At 43.6% G+C, this 23,718-nt stretch overlaps 1 protein-coding gene across 3 annotated transcripts in view; it reads right to left on the reverse strand.

Annotated features, from left to right (window-relative positions):
• LOC135548852 (vasodilator-stimulated phosphoprotein-like) overlaps positions 1-23,718 on the reverse strand; it is a 45,011-nt gene that overhangs the window by 12,961 nt on the left and 8,332 nt on the right. Inside the window, exons 1-10 of one of the 3 annotated variants that reach the window (XM_064978877.1) lie at positions 17,203-17,223; positions 11,787-11,958; positions 8,272-8,452; positions 7,803-7,863; positions 3,736-4,045; positions 1,049-1,140; positions 843-891; positions 707-737; positions 274-316; positions 1-45 (exon numbers count right to left, since the gene is read on the reverse strand). The exon at positions 1-45 is cut by the window's left edge and continues 60 nt beyond it. In XM_064978877.1, coding sequence (XP_064834949.1) covers positions 1-45; positions 274-316; positions 707-737; positions 843-891; positions 1,049-1,140; positions 3,736-4,045; positions 7,803-7,863; positions 8,272-8,452; positions 11,787-11,924 — 950 coding nt within the window. In that variant the 5' untranslated portion in view covers positions 11,925-11,958; positions 17,203-17,223. Of the gene's footprint in view, positions 46-273; positions 317-706; positions 738-842; positions 892-1,048; positions 1,141-3,735; positions 4,046-7,802; positions 7,864-8,271; positions 8,453-11,786; positions 11,959-17,047; positions 17,160-17,202; positions 17,224-23,718 lie in introns of those variants that run through there. The other 2 variants (XM_064978876.1, XM_064978875.1) reach the window with 2 other exon arrangements.

A 23,718-nucleotide genomic window follows, 5' to 3' on the forward strand; every position in this document is an offset into this window, starting at 1 on the left:
GTGGGGCTGCTCTCCTGCAGCTGGGTCTTGGTGGCTGAGTTAGTCCTGTTTGAGACATGCAAGATTCTCTCAAAACATGCTCTCTTTACAGAGGTGGGATAGAAAAATATTGAATTTGTGCCCGTCTAGTTTTGTCCTCCCATAGTAAAACATAAAAACAATTATTGTAGAAAAGTAATAAACGGGGGGGGGGGTAAACTGGGCTGTGATTTCCTGCACCACAGGTACGAGAGACGAGAGTGCGGTGGTGGTAATTGTGTTGATGTTCCCTACCTTGGAATGGTGGCTGATTTCTCCCACGGTCTCCTCAGGCTGTCTGTCACGGCAACAGGACATCATGAGAATTATGAAACAAAGAATATATATGATATTTTAGTCAATAAAAGGCCAACAAATGCTTCACAGCTCAAATCAGACAAAGGAGAGGAGAACGTTCATATGAGACAAGAGATCTGGGTTGTATTCATTAGTGCACACCGCAGAAAAAAAGAAACATTTTGCAACAGAAAACAAAATGGGTATGCACATGGGAGCTGTTTCTTGTTGGACAAGTTCAGCTAGTCCCTCCCCATTTCGGTGCGTTTTTGTTCATTTGGTGGTGCCTAATGAATATTTCTTGAAAACATATGCTTCCTGGAATAGCCTGCATGGTCACGCCCACTCAAATACAGAATGAGGGAATGAAGACTTCAGCGGATCTACTCACCACCTTGGCCTGAGGACTTTGAGGAGTCTTCCTAAAAGCAGAAAATGACATTGCTTCATCCCTTTAGCACAGTGTGACTTGACTTGCAGCTTACACACACACAGATTTAATATGAAATGATTTACAATAGACTTACATTGCTGGGCACATCCTTCTTTGCGCCTGGATTATCTGACATTTTCTTCCTGTACAAAAAGATAATGAAGACAACAGCTTAGCCTCTGCAATCTTACACACGCAAAGCCATATGATCGTAAGCACACACACACACTTGACAAACAAACACTCATCATACATGTGGGGCTGGAAGAGTGTGTAACAAAGACTAAGGCAGTGGCTCACCGTCGGGCCAGGATGGCACTCATCTCCCCCATCAGATTTCCTCCCCCACCTCCTCCTCCTGATGGAGGGGGTGCTGCTGCACCACCATCCTCCTACAGAGATAAACAGGCTCCTTCAAGATTCATTTTTCCCTTCCTTCTTTAAGGAAATCACTGATCTGTCACACAGATTTGTGAAAGATGGAAACCATGCCTTCACCCATCTCCACTCACTTACAGACCAGTGATTACCTCAAGAAAGGGAGGAAGGAATGAAGCATTTTGAAAGGTGTCCAACTCACTGAGTATACAACAATGTTGTAACGAAAACAGGAACTACTCTGGATTAGTGATTAAGAAAAACTTGAACGGCTATTTAGGAAACAAGTATTCCTGGTCTCCAAAGCTTGGAAGATGTAACATAAAATTGATCAGAAATACAGACACCTCACAAGAGTCCGGGCTCTGGCTGGGCCACATTCAGAAACTTGTTCCGAAGCCACACCTGGGTTGTCTTGGCTGTGTGCTTAGGGTCGTTGTCCTGTTGGAAGGTGACCCTTTGCCCCAGTCTGAGGTCTGGAGTGCTCTGGAGCAGGGTTCCATCAAGGATCTCTTTGTACTTTGCTCCGTTCATCTGTCCCTTGATTCTGATTTGTCTCCCAGTCCCTGCCGCTGAAAAACACCCCCACAGCATGATGCTGCCAACACCATGCTTCACCGTAGGGATGGTGCCAGGATTCCTCCAGATGTGACACTTGGCATTCAGGCCAACAAGTTCAATATTGGTTTCATCAGAGCAGAGAATCTTGTTTCTTATGGTCTGAGAGTCTTTAGGTGCCTTTTGGCAAACTCCAAGTGGGTTGTCACGTGCCTTTTACTGAGGAGTGGTTCTCCCATCTCCACAGAGGAACTCTGGTGCTCTGTCAGAGTGACCATTGGGTTCTTGGTCACCTCCCTGACCAAGGCCCTTGCTCAGTTTGGCCGGGCAGCCAGCTCTAAGAAGAGTCTTGGTGGTTCCAAACTTCTTCCATTTAAGAATGATGGAGGCCACAGAGTTGTTGGGGACCTTCAATGCTGCAAAAAGAATTTTGGTACCAATCTCCAGATCTGTGCCTCGACACAATCCTGTCTCGGAGCTCTACGGACAATTCCTTTGACGTCATGGCTTGGGTTTTGCTCTGACATGCACTGTCAACTATTGGACCTTATATAGACAGGTGTGTGCCTTTTCAAATCATGTCCAATCAATTGAATTTACCACAGGTGGACTCCAATCAAGCTGGAGAAACATCTCAAGGACTATCAATGGAAACAGGATGCAGCTCAATTTCGAGTCTCATAGTAAATATAAAAACTATTCAGAACCTAAGTGCAAACTTTTTCTAAAAACCTGTTTTCGCTTTGAAAATATGGAGATGGTCGTGTAGACCAGCAGGATTGAAAAAAAAATACATAGACGAGATTTTAAGGCAGCAAAATGTGAAGACTTCGTAAGGGGTGTGTAGACTTTCACAAGCAACTGTATATACAGTGCATTCGGAAAGTATCCAGACCCCTTGACTTTTCCCACATTTTGTTACGTTATTATTGTAAAATGTATCAATCTACACACAATACTGCATAATGATAAAGTGAAAGAAAAAATGTTTCCAAATTAATAAACGTTAAGAACAAGTTAATACTTGTTTGAAGCCATTACAACTAAGATTCTTCCAACCGTTTTTGTCAAAATTACTCAGCAAATTTGGTTGGGAATCTGATATAACTGATTTTCAAGCAGATTTAATTCAGGACTGAGATTAAAACCATTCATGAACACTCAACACCTCTTAGATTTGTATTTTTCAGTGGGACACTTACATTTTAATGCGTAAGCCACACCAGAATGGAGTGTTCTTGAGTGGTCCAGTACAGTCTTTAATTTTTCTTGAATATTGTTGTCCATTGTTGTCCACAAAAACAATAGATATGTTGCCCTAAGAGTTGTGCAAAGTTGGTAGAATCTGTAATAGCTGTATCAACTGTCGAGTGCGAAGACATATGCAATCAAAACGTCTTCGTTTTTTGTTATTCATTTGGAAAATGTTCTATCATTTCCATTCACCTTGAAAATGTGGGCAGGTTCTGTAGATCTATAGGGGGAAAGATCCAGTCCTTATTCGATGTATTTGTAAGACAGCTAATGTGAAGACTGTGCAAAGGGTGTATAGACTTTCACTAGACACTGTATACATGATGTTTTATTCTGCTACAGCAAATACAGAGTCTTATAAACCCATGTGCCCTGGGTACCCTGAAGATGCATGACACTATACAAATAAAAATCAGGCATCAACAATGGAATATGGAGTAAAAGGGGCGCGTTTGTCTTTTTTTTAAAGACGCCTACACAACTATATCACATTGGGGTGGTTCTTGAGACGTTAAACCAGGGCTCTCCAACCCTGTTCCAGGAGAGCTACCCTCTTGTAGGTTTTCGCTCCAACCCCAGTTGTGACAAACCTGATTCAGCTTATCAACCAGCTAATTATTTGAATCAGGTGCGTTAGACTAGGTTTGGAGCGAGGAACTTCCGGGTCGGTAGCGCTCCATGAACAGGGTTGGAGTGCCCTGCGTTAAACACCTCTCCAAGCCTTGTGAGATCTGTTCAAAGGCGCAGTATGACTGCGATAAATGTAACCTGGACAATGGCCATGACACTGGTCTCACCTTGGCCGATTTGCGTAGTTTGGTTCCTGCTAGGGCTGCAGCTAGTCCCCCGGGCCCTCCGAGACCACCTCCATCGCCCCCTCCCCCCCCTCCACCAGACTGAGGTGGGGCAGGTGGGGCCCCGGAGCCAGGAGGTGGTGGGGGGCCAGGTGGTGGTGGGGGGCCTGGGGGTGGAGGCGGTCCTGGGGGAGCTGGGGGGCCACCGGGGGCAGAGGGAGGAGCAGGCGGGGCTGCAGGGGGGATGGGTGCGGCCGGTCTCTCGTTCTCCAGCCGCTCTCTCTCCTGCTGCTCCTGCCTCTGCAGCTCCAGTCTGCGAGGGGGAGACAGAGTTCTTTATAAAATAATGTTCACAAACAAGTATAAACGCAGGGACACACAAGGTGAGACACAATGTGAGATCAGTCTATTGTAGGTTAGAGTGTGTTACTGTAGATTAGTGTGTATACAGTATAGTAGATTAGAATAATATGTTATTTAGCAAACACTTTATTCCAAAGTGACTAACAGTAGTGCATGCATTAATTTTCATTTGGATGGCATCAGCAGGAATTTAACCCCCTACCCTGGTGTTGCAAGCACCCATGCTCAACCAACTGAGCCACACAGGACCTGATTGTGTTAGCGTCCATGCTCAACCAACTGAGCCACACAGGACCTGATTGTGTTAGCGTCCATGCTCAACCAACTGAGCCACACAGGACCTGATTGTGTTAGCGCCCATGCTCAACCAACTGAGCCACACAGGACCTGATTGTGTTAGCGCCCATGCTCAACCAACTGAGCCACACAGGACCTGATTGTGTTAGCGCCCATGCTCAACCAACTGAGCCACACAGGACCTGATTGTGTTAGCGCCCATGCTCAACCAACTGAGCCACACAGGACCTGATTGTGTTAGCGCCCATGCTCAACCAACTGAGCCACACAGGACCTGATTGTGTTAGCGCCCATGCTCAACCAACTGAGCCACACAGGACCTGATTGTGTTAGCGCCCATGCTCAACCAACTGAGCCACACAGGACCTGATTGTGTTAGCGCCCATGCTCAACCAACTGAGCCACACAGGACCTGATTGTGTTAGCGTCCATGCTCAACCAACTGAGCCACACATTCAAGGTAGAGGACACCTCAAATGGAGGACACAGCGTCATCTCAAATGGTCAACTATACCTGGCTCATGTCATAGGTTAAGCAGTTCTCTTCTGGTTCCTTGCAGTGAGGAGGATTCTCAAATCTATTGCCATGTCTCTTGAATGGCTAGCTTTCAGCTGGAATATAGTCAGAGTCTCTTATATTGGTTAACGCCGCTTTGCCTGTGTTTTCCTACCTCGATTATCCTGTAATGGCTTTGTTAAAAATATCATTTAGATGCCAATATACAGACAGGTTTCGAACACATTTCTCATTTCAATACATCTTCTTTATGTTAATAGCTCTAACACCATCCCTTCAGTGACTACATAAAGTGTAATCCCCTGAGGAACCAAATGTAAATAGATGTAGGAAGTAAATATGAGTCGCAATTCAACGGCTCAGACACGAGACGTATGTGGCAGTGTCTACAGACAATCACAGATTACAAAGAGAAAACCAGCCATGTCACAGACACCAAAGTCTTGATTCCAGACAAGCTAAACACCTTTGCAGGTTTTGAGGAGAACACGGTGCCACCGACGAGGCCTGCTCCCAAGGTCTGTGGGCTCTCATTCTCCATGGCCGACGCGAGTAAGACATTCAAGTGTGTTAACCCTCGCATGGCTGCTGGCCCAGACGGCATCCCGAGCCGCGTCCTTAGAGCATGTACAGACCAGCTGGCTGGAGTGTTTACGGACATATTCAATCTCTCCCTATCCCAGTCTGCTGTCCCCACTTGCTTCAAGATGTCCACGATTTCTTTCTTGGTACAGGAACAATGGTAATTTAACTAAATGACTATTGCCCCATAGCACTCACTTCTGTCATCATACAGTGCTTTGAGAGGCTAGTTAAGGATTATATCACTTCCACCTTACCTGACACCCTAGACCCACTTCAATTTGCTTAGTCATAATAGATCTATAGACGATGAAATCGCCATCGCACTGACCTACCCCATCTGAACAAGGAATATCTACGTCAGAATTCTGTTCATTGACTATAGCTCAGCCTTCAACACCATAGTACCCTCCAAGCTCATTATTAAGTTCGGGGCCCTGGTCTGAACCCCGTCCTGTGCAACTGGGTCCTGGATTTCCTGACAGGAAGCCCTCAGATGGTGAAGGTAGAAAACAACCCCTCCACATCGCTGATCCTTAACACTGGGGCCCCACAAGGGTGCATGCTCAGCCCTCTCCTGTACTCCCTGTTCATCCACGACAGCGTGGCCACGCATGCCTCCAACTCAAATCATCAAGATTGCAGACAACATAACAGCGGTAGGCCTGATTACCAACAATGACAAAACAGACTACAGGGAGGTGGTGAGGGCCCTGGCGTAGTGGTGCCAGGAAAATAACCTCTCCCTCAACGTCAACAAAATTAAGGGGCTGATCGTGGACTTCAGGAAACAGCAGAGGAAGCACGCCCCTATCCACATCGACGGGACCGCAGTAGAGAAGGTGGAAAGCTTCAAGTTCCTTTGTGTACACATCAATGGCAATCTGAAAATGGTACACCCACACAGACAGTGTGGTGAAGAAGGCGCAACGGCGCCTCTTCAACCTCAGGAGGCTGAAGAAATTCAGTTTGGCCCCTAAGACCCTCAGAAACCTTTACAGCTGCACAATTAAGAGCATCCTGTCGGGCTGTATTTAAAAAATGTTTTTACCTTTACTTAACTTGGCATGTCAATTAACAACAAATCCTTACTTTCAATGACGGCCTAGGAACAGTGGGTTAACTGCCTTGTTCAGGGGAAGAACGACAGATGTCCACCATGTCAGCTCGGGGATCCGATCTTGCAACCTTTCGGTTACTAGTCCAACGCTCTTATCACTAGGCTACCTGCCGCCCCATCACCGCCCCATCGCAGCCCCATCGCCGCCCCATCGCCGCCCCATCGCCGCCCCATCATCGCCCCCTCACCGCCCCCTCACCACTTGGTACAGCAACTGCACCGCATGCTACCACAGGGCTGACCAGAGGGTGGTGCGGTCTGCCCAACACATCACCGGAGGCACACTGCCTTCCCTCCAGGACACCTACAGCATCCGATGTCAAGGACATCAACCACCTGAGCCCCAGCCTGTTCACCCCCCTATCATCCGGAAGGCGAGGTCAGTACAGGTGCATCAAAGCCGGGACCGAGACTGAAAAAGCTTCTATCTCACAACCATCAGACTGTTAAATAGCCACCACTAGTCGGCTACCCCCAGCTACTCCACCCTGCACCTTAGAGGCTGCTGCCCTGTATACATAGACATGAAATCACTGGCCACTTTAATAATGGAACACCAGTCACTTTACTGATGTATACATACTGCATTACTCATCTCATATGTACACTACCTTTCAAAAGTTTGGGGTCACTTAGAAATGTCCTTGTTTTTGGAAAAAAAAGCCCATTCCTTGTCCATTAGAATGACATCAAATTGATCAGAAATACAGTGTAGACATTGACTATTGTAGCTGGAAACGGAATATTTTTAGTGGAAAATCTACATAGGTGTACAGAGGCCCATTATCAGCAACAATCACTCCGGTGTAAAATAATTATTGTTTTCATGTCATTATGGGATACTGTGTGTAGATGCGTGCATTTTTTATTTATTGAATCCATGTTGAATTCAGGGTGTAACAACAAAATGTGGATTAAGTCAAGGGTAGGAATACTTTCTGAAGGCATGTTTATTCTGTTCATTACTCTCCTATCTGCAATGCTCAGAATTGTAGGCATGTGAACTGATTGGCATGGATTCAGTCTACAGTCTAGTCCAATATTCTGTACTTGTCACTGGAATTGTAGGGGGCAGCTTTTTAGAACAGTCTATCTATACTGAGCATTGTGAGAGTAAAAACATTGTGAACTTCATTTACCCTAGCAAAATTTAAATAAGTAGAGAGACCCCCCCCCCCATGTGAATGGTACCTCCTCTGTTGCTCCAGCTCCTCTGGGGAGGGTCCATTCTGGACAGGGAGAGAGGAGTAGCCTGAGGAGAGAAACTGAGTGAGTGAGTATTTTAGCAGTCCTGTTAAAATGCATCCTTCCCTTCTCCTTCTGGCAATAACTAACACCACTAGATAGATTAAAACTGGAATCCTTAATGGTGAAACTGCGAAGTTATTGCAAACAGCAACTTTTGTTCCTCTTCTCTGACATCATTGCATGCGCTATAGAACAGCAGAACATATACTGCCATTTGTTTTACCATGACAAAAGCGGTGGGGCAGTCAATGGCGCTGTTTCACCTACTGCAGATTAAATCTTTAAGAAATCCAATCCAATCCGTGATTGCAGCAAGAAACGAAAGACAAAAAGGAACTAGGACAAAAAGTACCATTTCTTTTGCAAAATGTTTTTTTTTTTTCAATATTTGATCCTATATTATAGATCCTACCTGAGTCAGTGAGTGCACTCAGCACCTCCAGGGCATGCATCATGCCGTTGGCGAAGAGAACGGCTTCCTCCTTGCTGCCGAAGTTCAGCCCCCACACCTGCCGGGCTTCCCGCCACTGGTGGAAGTTGGGTGTAGCCTGGTTGTACTTCAGCCTCTTGTCGATTGGGCAGTTGATCACCACCTAGGAGTGTCAAGCAGGAAGTAAAAAGGCAATGAGAAACTACAAGTGGAATGACAGTATGCGTTCACTGTGAGAATGTGTGTGTGAGTGTGGAACCGAGATTGGTCTTTAAAGCCTTTGAATTTCAGGATCGTTCCCCTCACATCCCTTTATGTTCATCTTTTGCTATTTATCAGATTATACGTGTTGGTGCAATACGTGTAGAAATCCCCTCTCTGTAGAACCAGTGACGCAGAGGTGCATAAAAAAACAAAACAAGAGCCTTTAGTGAAACTGAGCTACTATGTGAGGTGGAGTCTTGTGCTACTAGTGTGGACCCTCCAATGCCTTTCCAAAGCAACAGATATTTTGAAAAAGATGCTACGCTAGGATAAGTTTAACTAAAATAGCCTTTAGGTTAGCAGTGGTGTAAAGTAATGAATAAAAAAATCATTTGGAAGTGCTACTTAAGTCGTTTTTTGGGGGTATCTGTCATTTATATTTCTGACAACTTTAATTCCTCTGACATCTCTAAAGACAATATGTACATTTGTAATAATACATTTTCCCTATTAAAGCATCTTTACTTTTACTCAAGTACTTTTTCCAACACTGTAGGCTAGGCTTTGTTAGGGCTCTCTAGTGCTAGTGTGGGTCTTCCACTACCCTCGTGTGAGAGGAAGGCATTAGCTCGAGAGCAGAGGTAGTGGCACACAGTAAACAGAAGTGAGATAGGGAAGACTGAAAGAAAGAGGAAGACAGCTGACACATGAAGCCCCAACAATACTAATGAGACTAATCTTGATGAGCAGAGAATGCTGGCTGCATGTTGACATTCTGCAGCAACAGAAAAAGGACAAAGCCTAAACCACAATCTCTTGAGTGTGATAGCAAGGAAACGCACAGGGGACTGGTTCCGATATGGTGTTATAGCAACCCCGTACTAACTCTCACAAGATTTACAGAAGAGTCCGTCTAAAATGGTTCAAACCAGTCAGCTCGACTGTACAAAGAGGTCCCAGAAGGAAAATGTTTATCCTCCTAGCCCAGCATCGTTCTCTACAATATATCCAGTGCCTTCGGAAGGTATTCCTACCCCTTGATTTCTTCCAAATTGTTGTCCCTCATCAATCTAAACACAATACCCCATAATGAAGTTTTACTTATATAAATAAGTTATTTCTGATATCAAGGGGTCTGAATACTTTCGAAGGCACGGTATATAGTACCAGTGAAAGGTTTGGACAAACCTACTCATTCAAGAGTTAGAATAATAGTGAAGACATCAACCTATGAAATAACACATATGGAATCATGTAGCAACACAAAAAGTGTTAAACAAATCAAAATATATTTTATATTTGAGTTTCTTCAAAGTACAGACCCTTTGCCTTGACATCTTTGCACACTTTTGGCATTCTCTCAACCAGCTTCATGAGGTAGTCACCTGGAATGCATTTAAATTAACAGGTGTTCCTTGTTAAAAGTTAATTTGAGGATTTTTTTTCCTTAATGAGTTTGAGCTAATCAGTTGTCTTGTGACAAGGTAGGGGTGGTATACTGAAGACAGCCCTATTTGGTGAAAGACCAAGTCCATATTATGGCAAGAACAGCTCAAATAAGCAAAGAGAAACGACAGTCCATCATTACTCATGAAGGTCAGTCAATGCGAAAAATTTCAAGATGAAATATGATGAAACTGGCACTCATGAGGACAGCCACAGGAAAGGAAGACCCAGAGTTACCTCTTCTGCAGAGGATAAGTTCATTAGCGTTACCAGTCTCAGAAATTGCAGCCAAAATAAATGGACACCAATAAAAAGCCAATACTAAAGGACACCAATAATAAGAAGAGACTTGCTTGGGTCACGAAACACGAGCAATAGACATTAGACCAGTGGAAATCTGTCCTTTGGTCTGATGAGTCCAAATTTGAGATTTTTTTTGGGTTCCAACTGCCATGTCTTAGTGGGACACAGAGAAGGTGACAAGATGATTTCCGCATGTGTGGTGCATGGAGGAGGTGGTGTGATGGTGCTTTGCGTGTGACACGGCCAGTGATTTATTTAGAATTCAAGGCATATTTAACCAGCATTGCTACCACAGCATTCTGCAGCGATATGCCATCCCATCTGGTTTGCACTTAGTTGGACTATCATTTGTTTTTCCAAGAGGACAATGACCTAAAACACCTCCAGACTGTGTAAGGGCTATTTGACCAAGAAGGAGAGTGATGGAGCGCTGCATCAGATGACCTGGTCCCTACAATCCCCCGACCTTAACCAAATTGAGAAGGTTCACAATGAGTTGGACCGCAGAGTGAACGAAAAGCAGCCAACAAGTGCCCAGCATATGTGGGAACTCCTTCAAGACTGTTGGAAAATCATTCCAGCTGAAGCTGGTTGAGAGAATGTCAAGCGTGTGCAAAGCTGTCATCAAGGCTAGGGGGGCTGCTTTGAAAAATATAAAATATATTTTGATTTGTTTAACACTTTATGGGTACCCTAAATTATTCCATATGTGTTATTTCATAGTTTGTAGAATAATAGTGAAGAAATCAATGTAGAAAATAGTCAAAATAAAGAAACTCTGGAATGAGTAGGTGTCCAAACTTTTGACTGGTACTGCATATACACACACTGTATTAGTGGTGGTCACCAATATGGAATGTCCATATCGATATCAGTTGCATGTTTCCATTTGATATCATATGGGAATGTGCCCCTTTCTGTGACGTGAACTGTAAAATGCGTTTGATCTTCATTAGCCAACATATTGGTCGGGTCGCGACTGATCTTGATGAGACACCGTAGTTGTTGCAGCGTGGTTAAACATGGTCTGCGATTGTGAGGCCGGTTGGATGTACTGCCAAATTAGGTAGCTTATGGAAGAGAAATTAACATTAAATTCTCTGGTAACAGCTCTGGTGGACATTCCTGCAGTTAGCATGCCAATTGCACGCTCCCTCAAAACATGAGACATCTGTGGCATTGTGTTGTGTGACAAAACTGCACATTTTTGGAGAGGCCTTTTTTAGTCCCCAGCACAAGGTGCACCTGTGTAATGCACCTGTGTAATGATCATGCTGTTTAATGAGCTTATTGATATGCCACACCTGTCAGGTGGATGGATTATCTTGGCAAAGGAGAAATGCTCACGAACAAGGGTGTAAACAAATTTGTGCACAACATTTGAAAGAAATGTGTTTTTTGTGCGTATGGAAAATTTCTGGAATACTTTATTTCAGCTCATGAAAAATGAGACCAACAATACATGTTGTGTTCATATTTTGCACTGTCGATTATTCGACAGTGCATTTTAGGAATTTCTCTGTTCATGGTGTGTGTGTAGTTACCTGCTGGTCACCCTGCATCTTGCGTCCCACCACTCGGAATGTGTTGGCTACGGGATTGTGGTAGATCTGGACCCTGCTGAAGGCCTGGCCCCCCTCACCCGCCGGCACCCAGCGCTTGTTACCATCATCATACTGCATGACCGTGGCTCTCACCTGGCAGATACTGGACTCGCTGAGAAAGCAAGAGAGAAGAGAGGGAGGGAGTTGAGAGAGAAACAGGGAGAAGGGGAAGAAAGAGGGTCCGGGAAGTTAGAGGTGAGGAGGCAGAGGAGGAGAGTTAATTCAGTCATCTCAAACAGGGAATTAACACTAACAAGATAGTCCCCATTACCCCATGAGGAGTGAAATGCATGTGGACATGTTGCTTTATGGCACAGAGATGAGGAAATTCGAGATGGCTAAAAGAGATAAGCATTACACAAAGCAGTCATTTTAAAAATAGAGACAGTCACTTCTGCCTTTTTTAGCACGCTTTTTTTCTATGAAAAATAAATGGTGACCAGCAGTAACACATTACCCAAATAACTGAAGTTGAGTGAAATTAGTTGAGTGGGATGAGCTCAAGTCAAACGCGACACCACTAAATACAGTGACTGTATTAGCCCTACATCGACAGTCACAGTCAAACTCAACGTGACCGCTGAGTCACCGGAACTCCACTTCTCCAAAACTGCGCTTTGATGCCACTGATGGTCATTAGTAGTACTTGCTAACGGCCAGTCGCTAATGGCCTGGTACTCAGTGCTCTTATTGTCCCTCTAATCATTCTGACAGCAAAAATCAAATCAAATACTTAATGAGAGCCCTGGCATTCAGGCATTTGAGCGGAATAGGACCACTTGCTGCGCAGCAAGAGCCGGCTCCTCATAGCTGGTTCCCCATGTTGAGCAACATTTATAGTCCTCTATAGGCCATGCAATTTCGTGAAACTGAGTTAGGATGACCTCTATTTAAAAAAAAAAAGAGGATCCCATCAGCTTTCTATAGGCTAGGCCTACTATATTTAATTCTCAACTTTCTTCAAATTAAGCACATTGCCTCAACCGGAGTAGATGGCCTGGCATGAAAATGAACCGCAGGAAAATAATCATCCATTCTCTATTCAAGTGCTTCCGAATGACATGCATTTACCCCCTGCCCCTGTATAACCCCCCCCCCCCCACACACACACACACACATTTTTTGCGTCTTTTTCAACTCAGTCACATGCATCGTGGAGACGAGCCCAATGTTTTGATAAGGTTCTTAATAAAACTAGTGGCCAATTAATTCTAAACTAATCTATAAACCGTAATCTACAGGCCTAGGACCCCTGAAACAGGGTACGAGAGCCCATAGCCTACAGAGTGAAACTTGTTCTTATTAGTCGAGTCATTGCGCAATCGCGTGTGAAAACAGAGTTGACTGGCCACTATTTAAAAGAGGATCCCAGCTTTCTAGTTCTGCTATATTTGTATATTCTTACAATTAACCACATTATTCTGCTTTACAACTGGTGCAGCCTTCCTGGCATATTGAAAATGTAACTACAGGTAACCTCCATTCACTATTTGAGTGCAGACTGAAAAAATAATTCCACACAAACTGTATTATCTTAGGCTATACGTAAAGTCTAGGTTCAATTGAGAATATTCTGAAAATATTATCAAGTGCTTGCCAAATTGTGAATGAGACACTGATGAAGTGTGTGCAGCCTGCACAAGAAACCGAGCAGAGCTCATGCCTTACATGCAACTTTTTTCAAATCACCATTCGAGTTGCATCATGCAGCCTTAGAACCCTAAGGTTTGAAGTTGCAACTAAATTAAAGCATATAGGAGGACCTCTCAAATTATCACTTTGTTAACAGCTCAACACCGCACTCCCTCGGAAATCGTTTGGGAAAATTATCCAAACACTGCATTCCACAGTAAAAATCTCATACCAAACGGACAAGCATGGTGGTGGTAGTGTGATGGTTTGGGGATGCTTTGCTGCCTCAAGACCTGGATGAATTACCTTAATAGAAGGAACCATGAATTCTGCTCTGTATCAGAGAATTCTACAGGAGAATGTCAGGCCATCTGTCTGTGAACTGAAGTGTAGCTGGGTCATGCAGCAAGACAATAATCCAAAACACACAATTAAGTCTACATGAAGATGTCTAAAAAGGTAAAAAATGTGACGTTTTGGAATGGTTAAGTCAAAGTCCAGACCTAATCCCAATTGAGATGTTGTAACAGGACTTGAATTATGCAGTTTTCATGCTTGAAAACCCACAAATGTCGCTGAGGTAAAGCAGTTCTGCGTGCAAGAGTGGGCCAACATTCCTCCACAGTGATGTGAGGGACTTATAATCAACTACATGAAGCATTTGGTTGCAGTCTTTGCAGCTAAAAGGTGGCACAATCAGTTTGAGAGTATGTGTGCAATTACTTTTTCACACGGAGGGAATTGGGTGTTGTGTAACTTTCTATCAATAAAGCATTTTTTTCTGTTATTTGCAAACTCAGGTTCCCTTTATCAAACATTAGTGTTTGGTTCAAGATCTGATAACTTCCCGTATCAAAAATTTGCAAAAATAGAGAAATCCAAAAGGCAAATACTTTTTCACGGCAACACATTTGGAAAGTATTCAGACCCCTCAGATCAGTCTAAAATTGTTCAAGCCTGTCAGTTCAACTGTACAAAGAGATCCCAGAAGGAAAATATATGTTTACACTCCCAGCATTGTTTTCTACAAAGTATTCCGACCATTTGACTTTTTTTGAAATTTGAAATTTCCCAAATTTTGTTACATTACAGCCTTATTCTAAAATTGATTACATTTGATTTTTCCCTCATCTACAGTTGAAGTTTACATACACCTTAGCCAAATACAACTCAGTTTCACAATTCCTAGTAAAAATTCCTTGTCTTAAGTCAGTTAGGATCACCACTTTATTTTAAGAATGTGAAATGTCAGAATAATAGTAGAAATAATGATTTCTTTCAGCTTTTATTTATTTCATCACATTCCCAGTGGGTCAGAAGTTTATACACTCAATTAGTATTTGGTAGCATTGCCTTTAAATTGTTGGGAAGCTTGTGGACTTGTTTTACTGTGGATATAGATACTTTTGTACCCGTTTCCTCCAGCATCTACACAAGGTGTTTATACTTGCGTACAGAATTGTTTGTACAGATGAATGTGGTACTTTCAGGCGTTTGGAAACTTCTCCCAAGGATGAACCAGACTTGTGGAGGTCTATAATTCGTTTTTGATTTCTTTTGAGAGGCACTGAGTTTGAAGGTAGACCTTGAAATACATCCACTGGTACACCTCCAATTGACTCTGATGATGTCAATCAGAAGCTTCTAAAGCCATCACATTTTCTGGAATTTTTTGATAGTGACTTAATCTGTCTGTAAACAATTGTTGGAAAAATGGCTTGAGTCATGCACAAAGTAGATGTCCTAACAGACTTGCAAAAATAATAGATTGTTAACAAGAAATGTGTTACTTCAACTATATCTACACACAATACCCCTTAATGACAAAGCAAAAACAATGCAAAAGTTTTGAAAACATTTTTGAAAATGTTTAAAAATGTATTACAAATAAAACGAAAATATCACATTTACATTAGTATTCAGAGCCTTTACTCAGTACTTTGTTGAAGCACCTTTGGCAGAGATTAGAGCCTTGAGTATTCTTGGGTGAGACTCTACAAGCTTGGCACACCAGTATTTGGTGAGTTTCTCCCATTTCTCTCTCTGCAGATCCTTTCAAGCTCTGCCAGGTTAGATGGGGAGCATCGCTGCGCAGTTATTTTCAGGTCTCTCCAGATGTTAGATTGGGTTCAAATCCGGGCTCTGGCTTGGCCACTCAAGGACTTGTCCCAAAGCCATTCCTGCGTTGTCTTGGCTCTGTGCTTAGGGTTGTTGTTCTGTTGGAAGGTGAATCTTCGCCCCAGTCTGAAGTCCTGAGCGCTCTGGAGCAGGTTTTCATCAAGGATCTCATTGTAGTTCGCTCCGTTCATCTTTCCCTCGATCCTGACTTGTATCCCAGGCCTTCTGCTGAAAAACATCCCCACAGCATGATGCTGCCACCACCATGCTTCACCGAAGGGATAGTGCCTGGCAAACTCCAAGTGGAGTTTGGAAACGTGGAGTTTCCAAGTGGCAAACTCCAAGTGGGCTGTCAGGTGCCTTTTACTGAAGAGTGGTTTCCGTCTGGCCACTCTACTATAAAGGCCTGATTGGTGGAGTGCTGCAGAGATGGTTGTCCTTCTGGAATGTTCTCCAGAGGAACTCTGGAGCTCCATCAGAGTGACCATTGGGTTCTTGGTCACCTCTCTGACCATGGGTCTTCTCCCCCGATTGCTCAGTTTGGCCGGGCGGCCAGCTCTAAGAAAAGTCTTGGTAGTTCCAAACTTCTTCCTTTTAAGAATGATGAGGCCACTGTCTTCTTGGGAAACTTCAATGCTGCAGAAATGTTTTGGTACCCTTCCCCAGATCTGTGCCTTGACACAATATTATTGCACTGTTGGAGCTAGAAACACAAGCATTTTTGCTGCACCTGCGATATCGGCAAATTTGTGTACGCAACCAATAAACCTTGATTTGATTCAAAGGTGTCGCATGCGACGTTGCCAAGTTAACACTTGAGACGGTACGTCTCGGCCGCTTCCGCATCCTCTGCGGTGAGAAGTGAAACATTCTCTGAGTTCCTTACCCGGGGCATCTGAGCCCTGACCACTTCCTGCTCTCACAAACTGCTGCCTAATATGGCTGGCTAAGTTTACACACACACACACACACACACACACACACACACACACACACGGGTGCAGGCGTAACATGCACGCTTCGCACAGACACACACACACGGACATACGTCCCAAATCGCACACATAAAAGCATGCAAACAGGCACACACATAAGAGGTGTTATCCCAAGGTTTTGGGATTTAATCTTGTGTGCATTTAAATCCACCTCAATTAGGAGAGCCTTTCTGTCATCTACTAATCTACTTTATCTGGACAAGCATTTTGGTGAGTTCAGAGATCAAAAACAAATCATGACAAACCCAAATTCTGCCATGTTCTTTCACACAAAAAAAAAAATCATGACATGACAGCATAACTGTTTCAAAGTCACCCTTTTCCCTAAAAGGCTACCTGAAAAACAACAAGGTGACGTATGCAACTGTAACACAGTCAGATATACAAGGGTTGAAGACTAGAAGCAGTATTTGATGCTCAGATCTGCCTATAATGTGTGTGTCTGCCTCTGCTCACCCCATTTTCCCTTTCTTCACCAACTCTTACTCGAGCACAATCCCTCCATCTGTTACTTGCTATCACTTTCAATTGCTTTATGCACCCGCTCTCTTTCTGTCACCGCTCCCCACATCCGTCTATATCTCTACATTGTTTCACAGCAACCTCCTCACCTCAGTCGCTCTCAGTTCTTAGGTGTTATCATTGTTTCCACTCCCACAGTCAGTTTCCTCCTCCATTTCAAAATGTTCACACCTCCCCCTCTCTCCTTTCACTCTCACCTCTCCCAACTTTTCGCTCCCTCTCTCCCTCTCTAGGAGTTGAGCCTTATCCGGGGTTGAGTGCGTTTACAGAACCCATGGTGCCGTCGGACTGTGTTCTCTCACTGCAGTCCACAGACTCCCTCTGTGTGTGCACAGTAAAAGGACAGTTCATTTCACTTTAATTTAAGAAAATTTTACTTTGCCACAAAACATTCGTGGTCCCAGTCCAAAGTATGTTATAGACTCCAGCAGCATACCACTCTGGATCCCACGAGCTTTCCTCTGAAGCTAAGCAGGGTTGGTCCTGGTTGGTCCCTAGATGGGAGACCAGATGCTGCTGGAAGTGGTGTAGGAGGCACTCTTTCCTCTGGTCTAAAAAAATAATAATATCCCATTGCCCTGGGTAGGGTTCCATCTTTTGGATGGGACGTTAAATGGGTGTCCTGATGCTCTGTGGCCACTAAAGATCCAATGGCACTTATTGTAAGAGTAGGAGTGTTAACCCAGGTGTCCTGGCTAAATTCCCAATCTGACCATCATGGCCACAGAATCATCCCCAGCTTCCAATGGGCTCTTTCCTCTTCCCTGTAACTATTCCCCAGGTTGTTGCTGTAAATGAGAATGTGTTCTCACTCAACGCAGTCAAAACAAACAAAAAAGTACACCAAATTTGATATGATCCTATAAACTTCATGTTGGTGCTCATGGGTCTTTTTACATGACCCTTTGTAGAGGTTCCCAGGGGTGTGTTTCATTGATCTGAAGGTTTCCTTTCATTATTTCCTTCCTTTCGTTTGCATTTCAGAAAGCTGGATTAGAAATACCTGGTTTGAGTTTATGCACTAAAACAGAAGAGAATGGACTGAAACATGGGACTACTATATCCAATAAGAAACTCATTTTAGTTATCTGCTGCAAGACGTTTTAAAATGTATTCCGTTGTGTACCCTAATTAACAAGTTGACCCTGGTAGGGCATCCATCATATTGTGTTTACGCCTCTCCAATACTTTCAGTGCTGACGGAGAGGAGATAAGGAAATGAATCCACTTTATAAAGTATTGAGGCTCACCCCAGAAAAATTAACCAGAAAAGGCATTGAATTGGCCGACTCACACCCTGACTCACTCTAGACAGGTCCCTGAACGGTTTGTGCTGCATAGCCAACTCCTATAGTCAACTATGAATGTGACCTGGGTGACAGTGTTCCAGCCACAGACTCTCACTCACTTTGAAAACAGACACAAATACATGCGTAATAAAAAAACTCCCACCTTCAACCAAGACATTCTTTCTGTATACAACTATAAATCTATAGCGAGTAATACAGTTGCTAGTTCACCTTGCTAGCTACCAGTTTAAAGACTATCGCTATAAAAACAAAAAACCACACGCAATTGACATGGCACGCAATCATTGGTTGATGTCTGAGCAGGGGAAGGCGACCAAGACCTGTCTGCTGCAGGTGGCTCTCAGAGCTAATGAACCCTGATACAGACGAGAGCTATTTGTGATAGCCACTGTCCTGTAGGGCAAGACTAACACAGAGCAATCGCACAGACACACACAAAGTGAAGACATCAAAATAAGCAGAAGCAAAGAACAAAGGCACATTTAAAATAGACTGTGTGAATGCAAGCGCCTCACACCATCATGCCCTTGCTAGTGGCTACAGGAAACATGGGTGTAAATAAAAATGTCCCCTTGCGGTCGGGTGTGTGACAGCTGAGTCCCTTAATAGATCACGAAAAACATCTGAAAACCTACCGCTTCAAAGAGTACCTTGATTAGTACCTGAACCCCCACCCCCCCAAAAAAAACTATACCTTCATTGTACTAGCACTGACTTTGCTGACAGCGACTTTGTGGGAACTGTACTTCTATGACTGAGATGTGATTGTCTCACCTAGTTGCCTTAAGATGGATGCACTAACTGTAAGTCACTCTGGATAAGAGCGTCTGCTAAATGTCAATGTCAATGTGTGTCCATGATACCGTATAGTGGTATTAGTGACTGTCTGTCTGTAGTACTGCTGGTGTGTATGAGAGAGACACCAGTCCTGAGGAGGCATGAGTGACAACTATGCTTAATAACCACGTCACATACTGAAAGACAACTAGACACGGTGGCCGCTCTTTGACAGCCACATACTGAACGACAGCTATAAGTAACGTTAATGTGCTGACATCTCTCACAATCAGCCTCACAATCCTCATCCTTCCCCATCTGTCTGTTCTCCACACATACAGCTACTTCAGTTTATGAAGCCTTTATTAAAAACGGTAAAGTGATCATTTCAAGTCATAAGTCTCTCAACCTCTGTTTCCCCTTTGTACTTCTTTCCTTTTAAACCCCCCCCCAGGACTAGGCTTAATCTGTGTCCAGGAAACAGTCCCTATGCGAGGATACCCACTTCTCAGACAGAGTTGGTCATGATGTTATCATCCATTCACCATTTTATCAATTGACAACTCCATCAGTTGAGTTTCATTTACTGGCAGAATTTCCAATTACTGAGAAAAAAAAAAAATCTGACATGGGCTGCCTGTCTAAATGCAGCCTATTTGTCCAATTCTTCAGTCTTGTCTGGGATATTTATTTTAGTTGTCCAGGGTTGGGAGTACATGTAATCCATTACAACAACAAAAACGAACTAATCCTTTACCAGAAAAAAATATTGTAATCAAATTACAGATACTTTTGAAAAACTAGATTTGAGGATTTAATAAAAACCAAGATGGAGGACAGAACAAAGCAGTGTAGATCACCTCAAGATAAAAACGTTTCAATGTCGCTAAGTTAGACTAAATATCAGCACTTCAAACTGGTGTGTAATTACCTTCAATCTGGAAAACACCACAAAACAGAGACATTTAGCAACAAATATTACAAAAACAAGCAACACCCAAGAATGATGGAGAGTAAAACAGGGGAACCAATCTCAAAACGTGACTCTTCTACAGACACAATTTAATCTTTTCACCACCGGGAATGATAAAGGTCTAAACCGATCTGTTAAAAATCAATAAATGACAAACTGGGCATACTTGAACTAGTCAGTAAAGATATAAAAAAAGAGTTGAAGGCCTCGAGATGAGTGACGAAGAAGCTGCGACATTGGAGAAAGACACAAACACGTTCAAATTGACAGTCAATAATATTGAAACCGAAGCTAATGAACTTAAAAAGGAGAACACCGTTCTGAGAGAAGACTTACTTGACATACAGACTCGGTCCATGAGAGAGAATCTGGTATTTACAGGTATCCAAGAGAAAGAATGAGAAGTTCCTCAAGGTGTAGTTAGAGAGTTCCTCACAGTCCAAGAGAAAGAATGAGAAGTTCCTCAAGGTGTAGTTAGAGAGTTCCTCACAGTCCAAGAGAAAGAATGAGAAGTTCCTCAAGGTGTAGTTAGAGAGTTCCTCACAGTGCTTCAGATCCCAACGCAAAGCTGTCGTTAAAAATCCAACTTTTGGAGCGCAAAGTTCTGTATCCAATCTTCAAGGAAAATAGATTGAAAGGGAAGCGCGTAGCTCTCGTAGTCGATAAACTGTATATTGATAACCAAATGTTCAGAGACTCAAAGACTACTCCATGGCTAGTCTAAAAATTACAAAGTTCTCAGAGGAGGCAAATAATGAAAGACACAATACTAGCCATGGTAGGGATTGTAATAATACAAAAAAATAGATAGAAAAGCAATCTTCAAATATAAGTAATTGGAACACAAGAAGGTACTAATTCAACATTGTGGAGATAAAAACATAGCAGACAGAAGACATAGAAGGCAGCATTATGTGAGTATGTGTGGATGTATTGTGATGGAAGGTGTGGTGTGTGCTTTTGGTGTTTGGGAAAGCGTGGCGTTGAGTGAGAAAGGAAATTGTTGCATATCCCAGAACCAATGTGTGTCTGTGAGCAGGGGTTGTGAGAGAGCTTTCAATGTTGTGCTGATGAGGGATATACATTTTATAATTAATTATACATACAATTTATGGTCCTATCTTGATGGAACGGTCCACAACCCTATACCCTAGACACCCACCTGAACAACCCAAACACTAAAAAGAGAAGTCCCTATCTGTTTTATGGGCCTGCGGTAAGATGCCTGTACGCAGCCAAAATTCAGTCAGAGACCTTCCAGAGCAGCACCGCCCCCTCAAGATTCTGAACCTGCCTGGCAGGGTTGGTCCTACAAACCAGAGCCTTCTGATGGGAGAGCAAAATATACAAGGAAATTCTCAAAGCTGCTTAGGAGAACCTTGACAATCTTGTACCTAGCCGGTGAAGATTCCGGCACCCAGGAAGTGGCAGTGCTGGCAATACTAGCTGCAGTTACCCATGGGGGGGGGGGCTTCGACATCCAGAGAGGGGGCATATTATTGTGGCCTCGGTGGCACAAAATCATCAAAAGTTTGACTGCACAGAGATGCTTGGGGATATGGTTACAACGGGGACCATGTGTGGGACCATGTGTGGGTGTTTCGGGGAAAGTTAATCACCCAATGGTTAATCAATGAAAAATCAAATCTCCCCATTTCTGCAGGCCTTCTCATACAGCTGCAACTGTATATGCATTCGTAAATCAAGACCTTTCTTGAGTTGGGCTCTGGAATGGTGCAACTGTTGAGCATCTGAGTGTATAGGGGTTGAGTGTGTATGAGTGGGTGTGTGTGTGTGTGTCCCACAACTGCTGCGAGGGAGTAAAACATGTTAGGGACAATGTAGGATGAATCACAATTGTTTTCTAAAATAATAATTGCTTGCCAAAATGTAATTTTTGTAATGGCAATATTGGTAAGAGGTAACAATCCTTTGCATAAACTGCCTACATTACTACAAATATTAAATTGCTCATTAAGATATAAATATTAGAGGTTGACCGATTATGATTTTTCAACGCCGATACCAATAATTGGAAGACCAAAAACAGCCGATACCAATTAAAATCGGCCGATTTTTTTTAAAATGTATTTGTAATAATGACAATTCCAACAATACTGAATGAACACTTATTTTAACTTAATATAATACATCAATAAAATCAATTTCGCCTCAAGTAAATGATGAAACATTCAATTTGGTTTAAATAATGCATAAACAAAGTGTTGGAGAAGAAAGTAAAAGTGCAATATGTGCCATGTAAGAAAGCTAACGTTTAAGTTCCTTGCTCAGAACATGAGAACATATGAAAGCTGGTGGTTCCTTTTAACATGAGTCTTCAATATTCCCACTTAAGAAGTTTTAGGTTGTAGTTAATATAGGACTATTTCACTCTATACCATTTGTATTTCATTTACAAATGGTGCAACGACTTGATTAGTGTAGTGTCAACATCGCAGCCACTACCAGCTAGCCTACAAAGTCAACAACGCAGCCACTGCCAGCTAGCCTACTCCAGCAGTACTGTATCATTTCAATCATTTTAGTCAATAAGATTCTTGCTACGTAAGCTTAACTTTCTGAACATTCGAGACGTGTAGTCCACTTGTCATTCCAATCTCCTTTGCATTAGCGTAGCATCTTCTGTAGCCTGTATCTATCCCTGTTCTCTCCTCTCTGCACAGACCATACAAACGCTCCACACCGCGTGGCCGCGGCCACCCTAATCTGGTGGTCCCAGCGCGCACAACCCACGTGGAGTTCCAGGTCTCCGGTAGCCTCTGGAACTGCCGATCTGCGGCCAACAAGGCAGAGTTCATCTCAGCCTATGCCTCCCTCCAGTCCCTCGACTTCTTGGCACTGACGGAAACATGGATCACCACAGATAACACTGCTACTCCTACTGCTCTCTCTTCGTCCGCCCACGTGTTCTCGCACACCCCGAGAGCTTCTGGTCAGCGGGGTGGTGGCACCGGGATCCTCATCTCTCCCAAGTGGTCATTCTCTCTCTCTCCCCTTACCCATCTGTCTATCGCCTCCTTTGAATTCCATGCTGTCACAGTTACCAGCCCTTTCAAGCTTAACATCCTTATCATTTATCGCCCTCCAGGTTCCCTCGGAGAGTTCATCAATGAGCTTGATGCCTTGATAAGCTCCTTTCCTGAGGACGGCTCACCTCTCACAGTCCTGGGCGACATTAACCTCCCCACGTCACCTTTGACTCATTCCTCTCTGCCTCCTTCTTTCCACTCCTCTCCTCTTTTGACCTCACCCTCTCACCTTCCCCCTACTCACAAGGCAGGCAATACGCTCGACCTCATCTTTACTAGATGCTGTTCTTCCACTAACCTCATTGCAACTCCCCTCCAAGTCTCCGACCACTACCTTGTATCCTTTTCCCTCTCGCTCTCATCCAACACTTCCCACACTGCCCCTACTCGGATGGTATCGCGCCGTCCCAACCTTCGCTCTCTCTCCCCCGCTACTCTCTCCTCTTCCATCCTATCATCTCTTCCCTCTGCTCATACCTTCTCCAACCTATCTCC

This window comes from Oncorhynchus masou, chromosome 11 (genome assembly GCF_036934945.1).
Source record: "Oncorhynchus masou masou isolate Uvic2021 chromosome 11, UVic_Omas_1.1, whole genome shotgun sequence".
Classification (NCBI taxonomy): Eukaryota; Metazoa; Chordata; class Actinopteri; order Salmoniformes; family Salmonidae; genus Oncorhynchus; species Oncorhynchus masou.